This window comes from Saimiri boliviensis, chromosome 7, assembly GCF_048565385.1.
Source record: "Saimiri boliviensis isolate mSaiBol1 chromosome 7, mSaiBol1.pri, whole genome shotgun sequence".
In the NCBI taxonomy this organism is placed as follows: Eukaryota; Metazoa; Chordata; class Mammalia; order Primates; family Cebidae; genus Saimiri; species Saimiri boliviensis.
The window spans coordinates 102299905-102312353 of NC_133455.1; the positions used below are offsets into that span (position 1 = coordinate 102299905).

Sequence of the window (12449 nt, forward strand, 5' to 3'; positions counted from 1 at the left end):
AGTAGAGTTTTGGGGGAGTCAAAATCAACAGATTTTCATATAAAGCAGGTTTTCAGCTGTGTGAGGAATCAGCACCCTAACTCTCATGTTTCTTAAGACTCAACTGTAACTAATTCTCATTTACTAAATGCAACCATTTATTATAAAAATTAAATAGAGCTCAGAAGTTCAAGATACTCCTGGGCAACATAAGGAGACCCTTCTTTACAATAAATAAATAAATAACAATCCATGTTTCTTCATAAGTTATAATATTCAAACATTATAGTTTTCGGTTGTTATTCTATTAGTTCTATTATTCATGGCTTATAATTCAGGGCATCGAAGCTATTTTATAATTTGGAATAAAATTTATTTATAATATTTTAATTCATTAAATTGGATATCCTGATTATCCCCTATTACCGAGTTCATCAGTCATACTGAGGGTTGTACATTTTATAACAAGCCTAAGTTGTTATGACAATTGAGGAAACATACAATGTATGAACTTATAAATTCTTTTACTTATTTATACAAAAGTATTATATAGGATTTTAGGGCCATAATTAAACAAATATTTTTTCAGATAATATTTTTTGAGATTATAAACTACCTACAACTATATTCTTAACTAATTATGAATTATAAACTAAAAAATTAAACCAAAGCTCTATATATGCATATATGCATACACACACATATGTATGTATGTAAACACATGCTATTTACACATTTCTTTTTTAATTGCTCTTTTGTGATCAAAACTTCCATAATCATATGGTGGCACCACCAAGAGTAGTTTAATATCAGAAGTCTTACCTGGATTGCTATTTTGAGGATGTTCAGATGTCTTTTGTTTATATTCCAAAAGTTGTTGAAGAATGCTATGTATAAAAAATATAATACATAAAATTACAATTTTAACACTGATATTAAAAAACATTTACCACATTTATTAAGTTCTTAGAGTATTTCAGAAAATATCAGGGCTAACGTCAGAACATTACTTATTTTATAGACTTTAGGTTTGTAAGGTCTATGAACTTACTAAGCTTCTAATAAAAGAAGAAACAAAGATGAAATACTCAGGAATTGAGGGCAGCATAATTTAGTCAATTAACTAGAGTTAGCTTGGCATAATGGAAAATGTCCTTAACTCACAATAGGTCCTAGTGCAATCACCAACAGGTATTTTTTCTTGAACAAGTTGCTTCTCTTAGGCTCAATGTCTTCTAAAAATGAGAATTTTAGAGCCTTTTTATACTAGGTTATTATAAAGATTTAACAAGATAACAGTTTTAAAATGCTCAAAGAAATAACGAAGCAATGAAATAATTTGTTCTTGAACCTTATTGCTGAAACTATTTTAAAATTCCCAGTAAAACCCAGTGTGTTGGCCTGGTGCAGTGGCTCATGCCTGTGATGCAAGCACTTTGGGATGCTGGGACAGGAGGACTCCTTGAGCCCAGAAGTTCAATACTAGCCTGGACAACATAGGAAGACCCCTGTCTCTACCAAGAATAATTTTTTTAAATAAAGAGTCTACATAGGTTATAACATCAAAATATTGCAGTTTTCTGTTATTAATTCCTACTTTTGATTATTAGATGTTCTATTTTTTGTGGCTTGTAATTCAGGACATCTAAGCTATTTTATAATTTATAATAAAATTTATTAATAAATATATTAATTCATTAATTGGATAACCTGATTTTCCTATATTACTGAGCTCATCAGTCACATCATGGGCAGAAAACTAATATATGTCAGCAACTGACTTGGACTACTACTACTCTTTATCTACCTCCTTAAACTCTGAACCAAAAATCTTTGTTAGAATGATGCTTGGTCACTATGCTCATTTCCAGCTGCTGTGGAAGACAAAATGCTACCTTTATTTTTTGTAACTTCCACAAAGAAGATGCAAGTTGGTAGTTTCTCATTTATGAGATGCCTACTAACCACATATTGCACAGAATTTCTTATGTATTACTCACCAATATCTCATTTTATAGATCACCTTACATAAATCTTTTTTGTATGAAAATCACCATTGCAATACTGGACATCACCCACGGTGCTTTGACTGACACCACTTCCTTGGAGCTAGTTAGAAAGTAGTCAAATGTCCTTTGGGGACTGCAAGAAATATGCAACACTGCACAGATTTGTGTGTCATCCTCATGCAGGGACCATGCTGATCTTCTCGATGTTGTTTCAGTTTTAGTATATGTACCAGTGAAGCCAGCACAAATCCTTAATTTTGTATGTGAAGACTGATCAGTCATGGATGAAGTAAGTTACATCTACGAAGATTTAAATCAATGAAGTTGGTTAAATCTAACCAACTTACTTGAGATTTATTGAATGGCTTCACAGTGATGCAGAATTTGAAAATATTTTAAAAGCTCGAGACAGAGATGCAAGTAGCGTGGGAGATTTTTCTTTCAGAAAAAAAAAAGAATCATTTAAGGGGAAAACCGCAAGTTGGAACCCACTACAACTAGGGAAAGATGACATAGAATCTTCTAGAACAAGATGAGACCTTCCTCCACTACCTACGAAATGGTGCTACACAGGATCTAAAGGGCTAAGGATATGGATCTGGTAACATTAATTAAATGGACCTCTAATTTCTTCCTATATTTTAACCTGACTTACAGTTTCAAACTATCACAACTAGAAAAAAAGCCACTCAAAGGATTACTTACCATGAAGGTCTAGGCCAAGTCCAAGCTAAGATGTGGGTTTCACATCAGGTTTTGAGTGTGAGAAGAAGGGTCAATTTGATCACTATGTGTGTGGCTAAAGCTAAAAGTCCTAGCTGCCAGAGCAGGGTGCTGGTACTTTGGAAACTGTGGCTGAGAATATGTATGTAAACGTAAAAAAATGTAATAACTTTGAAGCCTATATGTGGGTCACCATGAAGACTGAGGAATCTGTATTAGTAAAGGCATCCTGGTCACAGAAATCAATCATTTCCAGACTGCAGAAGCTGTTTCAATGACAGCAATGCAGCAACAGAACCAATGGAAACAACAAAATGAAGAAAATGGCAATTTCCCCCAAGTCCTTCTGACATGTACAAAAGGAATGTCTTCAATGGACTTAGGAAACCCCTTAAATTCTTTTAAAAAATTCAAGGGTGAAGGTATGAAAGACAGCCCCCAGGGGACACTATCAGGTGTTCTGCTAAAGTGGACATTTCAAGACCCAAATAACTAATTAGAAAAATCAAAACTGGCACTATGTTTATCTCCCGCATAAGGGTTTACTTCAAATCAGGCAGCCAGCATCAGGATCCCTGGGGATAAAGTTGTTGAAAATCCTAAAATAAAGAATCCTGGACCCATTACTCCTTCTAACTAGTCTAGCTTTTTGCCTACTTTCTGGCTGATGAAGTAAACTAACTCATTGTCATTCAAAAATTACTTGAAACAAACTATGAATGCTCACCTAGTCTTTAAATGTAAACACTTACTTATCAAATCCACAAGCAACAGCATAACGTTCTGCAGTCATTCCAAACATATCTGCAGCATAAATGTCAACATTTTGCTGAAGAAGCCTGCCGACTATCTCTGATGATCCATGACATACTGCAAGCATGAGGGCTGTGCTAAAATAACAAAGAAATAACTTCATTATTAGGAACAGAACTGTTTTAATATTTGTCTGTCAGTGTAGAATTAACCATTTACGTAATACTAACAAACATAAGTATCTTGAGTGCTCAAGTGTTTATCCTTGTAAATCCCCACCAAGACTAAAACGAAGGGGCAAAAAGACTCATGTTCCACTGGGAAATGGCATACTAGAAGTGGCTAACATAAAGTCCTTTGAGGGGCAAGAAAATATGCTCTGTTCACTAATCTAAAAGAGGCACAGATTTAAGTGAAAAAGTATCTATTTCTTCCTTAGACTGATATAGTATTTTGTACTTCAAAATCAGCTAGAAATTAGACAAGTGAGAGCCATCTGAAGGCTTAAAACAATAGTGGGAATAATGATCTTAGTAATAGTTAAGTTTACTTAATGATGCTGATAAGAATGTATGAAACACTGAATTAAATGCTGTTGATATTTATTATGTTAATTCCACACAATCATTCTTAAAGGACATAGTATATTCTCCTTTTCATATAGAAAATCATACTTGGTACTAAATAATGTCTGCAAGGTCACACCTATCAAGTGAGGAAGGTAGAAATTAAACCCAGTCTTGTGTGACTCAAAAGCCTATCTCTTCTTCTTTATCACTCACCAATGACTTATCTTCATTAACTAAAATGTTAATCCAGTTAAAAGTGACTTTCTTTCCTCTACCTATACAAATTAAATACAAATTAAAAATAAAAATACATTATGAATAAAAAAAGAAAAAATAAATAAATTCACAGTATCTGGTGACAGCAATTTATAGTCATGAAGGGATAACCTAACATAACTATTCTTCAAAGAAAATAACTTAAAGCAATAGTCATCCTAAAGACAAAATGATTTTAAACTCCTATTTTTGACTACTATTGTTTGTTGTTGTTGTTGTTGTTGTTGTTAGACAGTGTCTCGCTCTGTTTCCCAGGCTGGAATGCGGTAGCACAATCTCAGCTCACTGCAACCTTTGCCTCTCAGGTTCCAGCGATTCTCATGCCTCAGCCTACTGAGTAGCTGGGACTACAAGCATGTGCCACCATGCCCAGCTAACTTTTGTATTTTTACTAGAGATGGGTTTTCACCATGTTGGCTAGGCTGGTCTCAAACTCCTTGCCTTAAGTCAGGCGTCCCCAAACTACGGCCCGCGGGCTGCATGCAGCCCCCTGAGGCCATTTATCCGGCCCCCCGCCACACTTCAGGAAGGGGCACCTCTTTCATTGGTGGTCAGTGAGAGTAGCACAGTATGTGGCAGCCCTCCAACAGTCTGAGGGACAATGAACTGGCTCCCTGTGTAAAAAGTTTGGGGGATGCCTGCCTTAAGTGGTTCACCCACCTTGGCCTCCCAAAGTGCTGGGATAACAGGCAAGAGCTACCGTGCCCAGCAAATATTGCGATTTTTAAGTGTATAAAAAAGAGAAGTTAGAAAAATACTATAAAAATGTTAATCATTCAATATTGAATTATAAACTGAAAAAGTTCATACTTCTTAAAACTAACATAAAACCACTTTACCTAATAGAAGATAATGCAACCAAAAACATCAGATTACAAATCAGTCAATATAAAAAGAGAAGATAAATCTTACTGTATACTGTTCTTAGTATTGACCAGTCCAAATAATGGGTTTTCTTCCTAAATGATAATTTGTGTTGGTATTTTTCACTTAAGCTAATAATTTTAAATAAACTATCAATTTAATATTTCTGACTTGATTGTTATCACTCTAGAACACTACTCAAGTGTTTCTAATAAAAAAAACTACTATACCATGTACACTTATTAACTGCATTTGCATTTGCTTTTTTTGTCAGTAAAAAATCCACAATTTGCACATTTCTTCTAGTTACGGTCAGTAAAAGTGGTGTGAGGTCAGCCTGTAAAACAGCAAAAGCAATTTATGATTCATGAAATTACGTATTTCTCAGCTGAACTGAATACCTTATATAATATCCTATGAACTTAAACACATAAAATAGAAAGTAAATCAATAGCAGTCCCTTCTTTCTCCCTTTTCTGTGCTTTCCTATCCACTGCACCTTCCCTTGGAAACATTCAGACTCTGCATCACCATATTAACTCTGAATATCTCAAAAAAATCATTATATTGTAATGATTTGTTTCCCATCTAAACCAAGAGTTTCTTTTATCTCTATAGCCTTAAACACTAAGACATAGTAGTAAAGACTTTGTTTTTTTAAAAAATTAAATTAATAATCTGAATTATCACTTGTAGAGCAGTGTTTCTTAAACTATATTCCAAAGAATAATTATCTTACCAGAAGCACTGTACCCCAACAGATTTCACCATTACTTATGTTCAAGAAATATTATAAAACTGTGAGTTAAATGTCCATTATTCAAAAAATGACTTGAACTTTGCCTAATCCTTACTTGACAATGTATTTTTGTGGCAGACATTAACATTCGACAAATTAGAATTTCAGGGACATGGTTTTGAAAGCTTCCCAAGAGAAACTGAGGTTTCGTCTGGGTGATACAAACATGCTTGATTCTCTTCTATTAATGATCCCAGGATCTGAGATGCCAATGTCAGGCACTCCTGCTCTAGATGGGTCAATAAGGAAGTGGGCTCCAAATTAAAAGAGATTAGTTTCAAATGAACTTTGCATGCTTATTTTTAAATGGTCCATGGGGTTTCTCCTATTACAAGTCAATAATCTTTTATCTCAGGTATTGGAAATTCATTATAAAAGTTTATTCTCAATTATAATGATAATCCTAGGATCCTAATGCATATCTACTTCTTAAATGCAATAATCCATTTTTATTCTGGTTTCTATTGTAATTGCTACTTATTTTTGGCAAAATATCAGAAATATGACTAAAATGGCTTATTAGTGAAAGTTCTAACTTACCTACATATATTAGCATAAAGAAGCCACTAAATCATTTGAATTTTAGCTAACAATTCTGAGGAGAAAGATATATTTTCTGCAATATGTATAACCTATTCAAATATAATCATGATTAATCTAAAAAGACTTAAAGTCATTTTAATAGAAGATAATTATTTATGGTTTATGTAAAGAAAAATTATTGTTTAAAAAAGTCTTCTGAATTCTAGAAATCAATCCCATTATTAATGAATTAAGGTAAAATATAAACTGTATATTATAAACACCTATAAACTGTCTTCAATACCTTGAAATCTGTACCAAAATATACTATGAGAGAGAAATTGATAACTAAGAGATATTTACATAGGCAAAAGAGGTAACTTGAGTAAGTGATGTACCTAGCAGGGCAAACTGGAAAACATATGCTTTGGGTAAACCTAGAACCTCTTCATAGAGTACCAAACAGTCAGATGGGCTCAAGAGACATCAGATTCTACTCTTTAAGAGGAAATCCAGATTTCTGCATGTCTCCTAAATTTAACATGTTGACAAAATTTATGCAGGCAAATTTTGCTTTCCTGTAGTTTTACACTAATTGGAAAGAAAAAAAAAAACTTGGGTGGGAAAGAATATTTGAAAAAAATTTTACCATTAACAAATTCAAATAGTTAAAATAAATGCACAAAAAATCCATACTCTGTAATAGTTCTTATAAAAATATTAATACTTATAGTAAAATTAAAGACAATTCAGTTTGTTCAAACTATTTTCATTCAAGCAATGTTTCAACTTTTAAATATAATATAAACGTTAATGTTAAAACAAGTGGATTACAAACATTTTGAAAATAACATTGGTTAACGTCTACCTTGTTTTTCACTTCAATGTCTGCACCACGGGACAGTAGTTTTGCCACCATTGACAAACTCTCACTATAAACAGCATAATGGAGAGCTGTGTTGCCATACACATCTACGATAGTTGGATCAGCACCAGAATCTATCAGAATATTTGCACAACCCTCATTCTGGCATTGTAGAGCCTGTCAGTATTAAAGCAAGAAGTAAATTATAAATTATTGGAAATCAAAATAAATATTCCACAGGGTTCACAAACAAGTTGTATTTCAATAAGATAAATTCATTTTTTATTCTATCTATGTAAACCAAATCCATCTCCTGCTGCAAGCACTGGCTACTATTTACCTTCATCAGAGGTGTCCTGTTTTCGCCATCACAGACGTCAAGCTGGCATTTGTTGTCTACCAGTAAAGCTGTCACTTCCTCATGGCCGTAGGCACAGGCTAAGTGTAGCGCGGTCCTATGAGAGTGAGAGGACCTTTCAGGAAATTTTAGTCCACTGTCTCAAAACATACAATGATTTATGTAATTGTAAACATTAAATATAATGCTCTTTATCTGCCTTCAAAACAAATATTCAATGTTCTGCTGAAGAAAATACCACTTCCATTTGCTCTTATTCCTCACTACATTAACGAAAGAGTGGCCTCTTTCAACAGAAAGAGCTTGGCCTTTGGATTCATTTCAACTTGGGCTTGGATATTACGTTAATATTATTGGATATTATTTCACTTACTAGATATGTAACCTTCCTGTGCCTCAATTTTCTCATCAATAAAGTGCAGATGAATATAGCAGTTATCTCACAGGACATAATTGTGATGTCTCAATGAGAATCTGTGCAAAGTATGTTGAAGAGTTCCTAGCACATGTAAAAGCTCAGTAATACTAGATATTGTAATTACTACTACTACTTAACAAAGACAACATTTTAAGTAAAATGGTGCAATTATGCCTACTTTGTGGTGTGTTTTAAAGGTTAGAGATAACACTGTATTTTAATGCTTCTAAGGTGAACAATTTCTCATATTTTAGCATCTCTGATATTGAATGCCACTTATAAGTCATTATTTATTACAACTGTATATTGTAGCAATTTAAACAATCTTTTATTGGTACATAAAATAAGGATGCATCACACAATTCACGGTGCCTTCCATGAAGTGGGATATGGTATATACGACAAGACAATGGAAGTCCAAGTCACAGGATTAACACTTAAAGAAATTTTAGCTTGTAAGAATACTATGCAAAAGCAGAGTTGAAATAAAAACAACAAATTGTTAAAACAAAGTACTTCTTTAATATTTTAAAAACTTCAAGCCAAAGAACACTTGGGATTCAAATGAGTAACTATGGCACATTTTATTTTGTATTTAGATTTACAGAATGTATGCTAATTCATATTTAGATTTATAGGATGCCTGTAGATTAGGTATTTTCAATGATTAATATTACTATTTAAAACTGTTATAAATTTTCAAAATCGTAGTTGATAGTTATCTTTCACCAGTTTCTCACTTCAGAAGTGTTTTTGTTTGAAAGATGAGAGGAAAAGGTTCAATTGAGGGTCAGTCCTAATACTCCAATTTCAAATCCCTCACTTTGCCCAGGCTGAGCAAGTAAATATGGAATGTTTAAGGGTGAAAGGGTCTCGTAAGTTATTACAATGTGTCTTCTACATAATAGGCATTCAGCTTACATGTGATAAATTGATTAAAACAATGATAAATACAGTTGGGAAGTTCAATATCTTAAAGAACCCATTCCTCACATCCTTATACAAAAATTAACTCCAGATGGATTAAAGATTTAAATGTAAGAACACCATAAAAACCCTAGAAGGAAACCTAGGCAACATCATTCAAGACATAGGCATAGGCAAGGACTTCATGACTAAAACACCAAAAGCAATGGCAACAAAAGCCAAAATACACAAATGGGATCTAATTAAACTTAAGAGTTTCTGCACAGCAAAAGAAACAATCATTAGAGTGAACTGGCAACCAACAGAATGGGAAAAAAATTTGCAAACCACCCATCTCATAAAGGCCTATTATCCAGAATCTACAAAGAACTACAGCAGATGTACAAGAAAAAACAAACAAAACCATTCAAAAGTGGACTAAGGATATGAACAGACACTTTTCAAAAGATGACATTTAGGTGGCCAACAAACATATGAAAAAAATGCTCATCATCACTGGTCATTAGAGAGATGCAAATCAAAACCACATTGAGATACCATCTCACGCCAGTTAGAATGGTGATCATTAAAAAATCTGGAGACAACAGACACTAGAGAAGATGTGGAGAAAAACGAAAACTTACACTGTTGGTGGGAGTGTAAATTAGTTCAACCATAATGGAAGAGAGTGTGGCAATTCCTCAAGGATCTAGCAATAGAAATTCCATTTGACCCAGCAATCTCATTACTGGGTATATACCCAAAGGACTATAAATCATTCTATTTTAAAGACACATGTACATGTATGTTCTTTGTAGCGCTGTTTACAATAGCGAAGACCTGGAACCAACCCAAATGCCCATCAATGATAGACTGGACAAGGAAAAAGTGGCACATATACACTATGGAATACAGTGCAGCCATAAAAGTCGATGAGTTCATGTCCTTTGTAGGGACATGGATGAATCTGGAAACCATCATTCTCAGCAAACTGACACAAGATAGAAAACCAAACACCACGTTTTCACTCACAGGCAAGTGATGAACAATGAGAACACGTGGGCACAGGGTGGAGAACACCTCACGATGGGGTAGATTAGGAGGTGGGGGCCAGGGGAGGGGAGGGACATTGGGGGTGGAGTGGTTGGGGAGGGATAACACCAGAAGAAATGCTTGATGTAGGCAACTGGGGGACTGAGACAGCAAACCACCATGGCGTGTGTGTACCTATGCAACAATCCTGCAGGATGAGCACATGCACCCTAGAGCTTAAAGTACAATAAAACAAAATAAAGGAAATTTTCTAAAAAAAAAAAAAAAAAAAAAAAAAAAAAATCCAGGATGCAGTTGATTTGGAGAAGGCACAGCAGGCCTTGGTTCAGAGGTTCAGAAGTGCCATTACCTTTTTGATGTGCAGAGGAATAACATTGCTATCGCTTTGGAGGTTACTTACCAGGAACAACTGCATAGAGTATATAAGGAAGTAAAGAATCGCCTTGAGTATCTGTGCAGAACATGATGCATCCAAAGGAATACGAGCACATGATAAAGTGTGTGGAGAAGCACGTGGTGCAGAGCATCTCTGCACAGGAGAAAAAGGAGACAATTGCCAAGTGCATTACTGACCTAAAGCTGCTGGCAAAAAAGGCTCAAGCACAGCCAGTTACGTAAATGTATGTATTCCAATTGAGACTGCTAGAAACAGTTGACTGAGTAAATGAAACTACTCTATTTCACACAGTCTTTCTTATTGGTGTCTACTGAAGTTACGATTTACCTCTTCTAAAAATGACAAGTTTGTTTTAATCAGTGAGAGAACGAAATCTCCACTGGTCAGTCAGGTATTTCGGATCCTTCTTATGCTGCCTTTGAGTTGTTCCGTGATCACTTCTGTATAAGCAGTTTGTCTTTGTAAAAACTTGCTGCCCGACTAAAGATTACCAAGGTGACAGTTTAAATTTGTAGTTAATGCTACCATCTTGCAACAAAGTGACAACTGAATGAAAAAAAAAATTCTCTAGACAGAGCTCTGTGACAGGAAGTGGGAGTGAAGGGACAGCAGCTAAAGTCTGGGGCCGATTTCAAGGTGGCCCGGGCCCTCCGTCCTGCAGGGCGCCCTCAGCCCCGGCCCGGGGGACCCCCGCCCAGGACGAAGGCCCCGACCCCAGGGCCCAGGACCGCCGCCCCCCACGCCTCCAGCGGCCCCCCCTGGGCCCCAGGCCCCCAGCGCCGCACTCTGCAGGGCGACCCCCCGCGGCCGCCGCCGCCGCCTGCAGCCCGGGCTCAGCCAGGGCCTGGTACCTCTTCTTCGCATCTCTTCTGTTCAGGTTCATTGTCTTCCTCTTCCTCTTCTTGCTCATCATCTTCTGCAGCCTCCAGTGTCGGCCCTGCCAGGCAGCTTTGTGGATCTTCCTGAGATCCCCATAGTGGATCTCGTAAGAGTCGTTGCTGGTGTAGACCAGCTGACTGAAGGCGCTCGGACGCGGCGGGCCCGACACGCCCGGGACAGCGGCTGCTGAGAGCGTCTCCGTGGCTGCGGCCGCCCGCTAGTGAGAGCCCCGCCCCCGACCGCCCTCCCCCGGCCCCAGCCGCTCGCCCCGCCCTTCCTCGGTCCCCGCACTAAACCCAACACCAGTTAAAGTCGCGGTCTGGCCAAGAGCTTGGACGGTCCGTCCCGTCAGGGAGCAGAGCGGTTAGGCAGCAGCGCATGCGCAGCTGAGGGGACGCGCGAGGGCGGGAAAACGCCGTAGCCACGCTCGCCGGGCGTTAGGCAGCGGCGCATGCGCAGCTCAGCGGGCTGATGGGACGCGCGAGGGCGGGAAAACGCCGTGGCCGCGCTCGCCAGGCGTCAAGCAGCGGCGCATGCGCAGCTCAGCGGGCTGAGGAGACGCTCTAGGCGGGAAAAAGCCCCGCTCCGAAGGGCGCCGCCTGCAGGTGGCACGTGCCGGCAAGCGCTGCCGCGCTGCCGAGGCTCCTGGAGCGGAACGTGGGGGACGCCCCGCCACACAGCCCGCTTGACAGAGCCGCCCCGGGCCCCTCCTCGACCCGCGATCCAGGAGCTGGGCCCTGCGCCGGGCACCCTGCAGCCTCCGGGGTGGCGCTGAGCGTCGGTTCCCGCCCTGCTGCAGCTGGCGACCCACCCCCTGACCTAGGCGCCATGGAGGCTTTCGGCCCAAGGATCCGCGCTGTCGGTGGCGCCGGCAGGGTCGGGGTGGCAGCCCCTGGGTCGCCACGTGGCGCACGCCCCCCAGTCTAGGCCGGGCTCTTCCTTGGCTCGCGCCCAGAGAGCTGGGCTCCGGACGCCGTGCAGCCGCCGGGACTGGGATGAGCGGCGGTTCCCGCCCTGGTGCAGGTGGGGCGGACCCACGGACTTCGGCGCAGCAGGGGCGTCTCACCCCGGTCCACGTG

At 38.6% G+C, this 12449-nt stretch overlaps 1 protein-coding gene and 1 non-coding gene across 4 annotated transcripts in view; both read right to left on the reverse strand.

Moving 5' to 3' along the window:
• The window catches only part of LOC141585176 (ankyrin repeat domain-containing protein 30B-like), a 110118-nt gene extending 98620 nt beyond the window's left edge, over window positions 1-11498 (reverse strand). For all 3 annotated transcript variants that reach the window (XM_074403151.1, XM_074403152.1, XM_074403150.1), the window contains exons 1-6: window positions 11343-11498; window positions 7700-7814; window positions 7363-7536; window positions 5404-5510; window positions 3464-3601; window positions 802-866 (exon numbers count right to left, since the gene is read on the reverse strand). In XM_074403151.1, coding sequence (XP_074259252.1) covers window positions 802-866; window positions 3464-3601; window positions 5404-5510; window positions 7363-7536; window positions 7700-7814; window positions 11343-11404 — 661 coding nt within the window. In that variant the 5' untranslated portion in view covers window positions 11405-11498. The remainder of the gene's footprint in view (window positions 1-801; window positions 867-3463; window positions 3602-5403; window positions 5511-7362; window positions 7537-7699; window positions 7815-11342) is intronic.
• LOC120365141 (U6 spliceosomal RNA) lies at window positions 2127-2233 on the reverse strand. Its single transcript, XR_005580160.1, has one exon. It is a non-coding gene; the product is annotated as a U6 spliceosomal RNA (small nuclear RNA).
• Window positions 11499-12449: the final 951 nt, after the last annotated feature.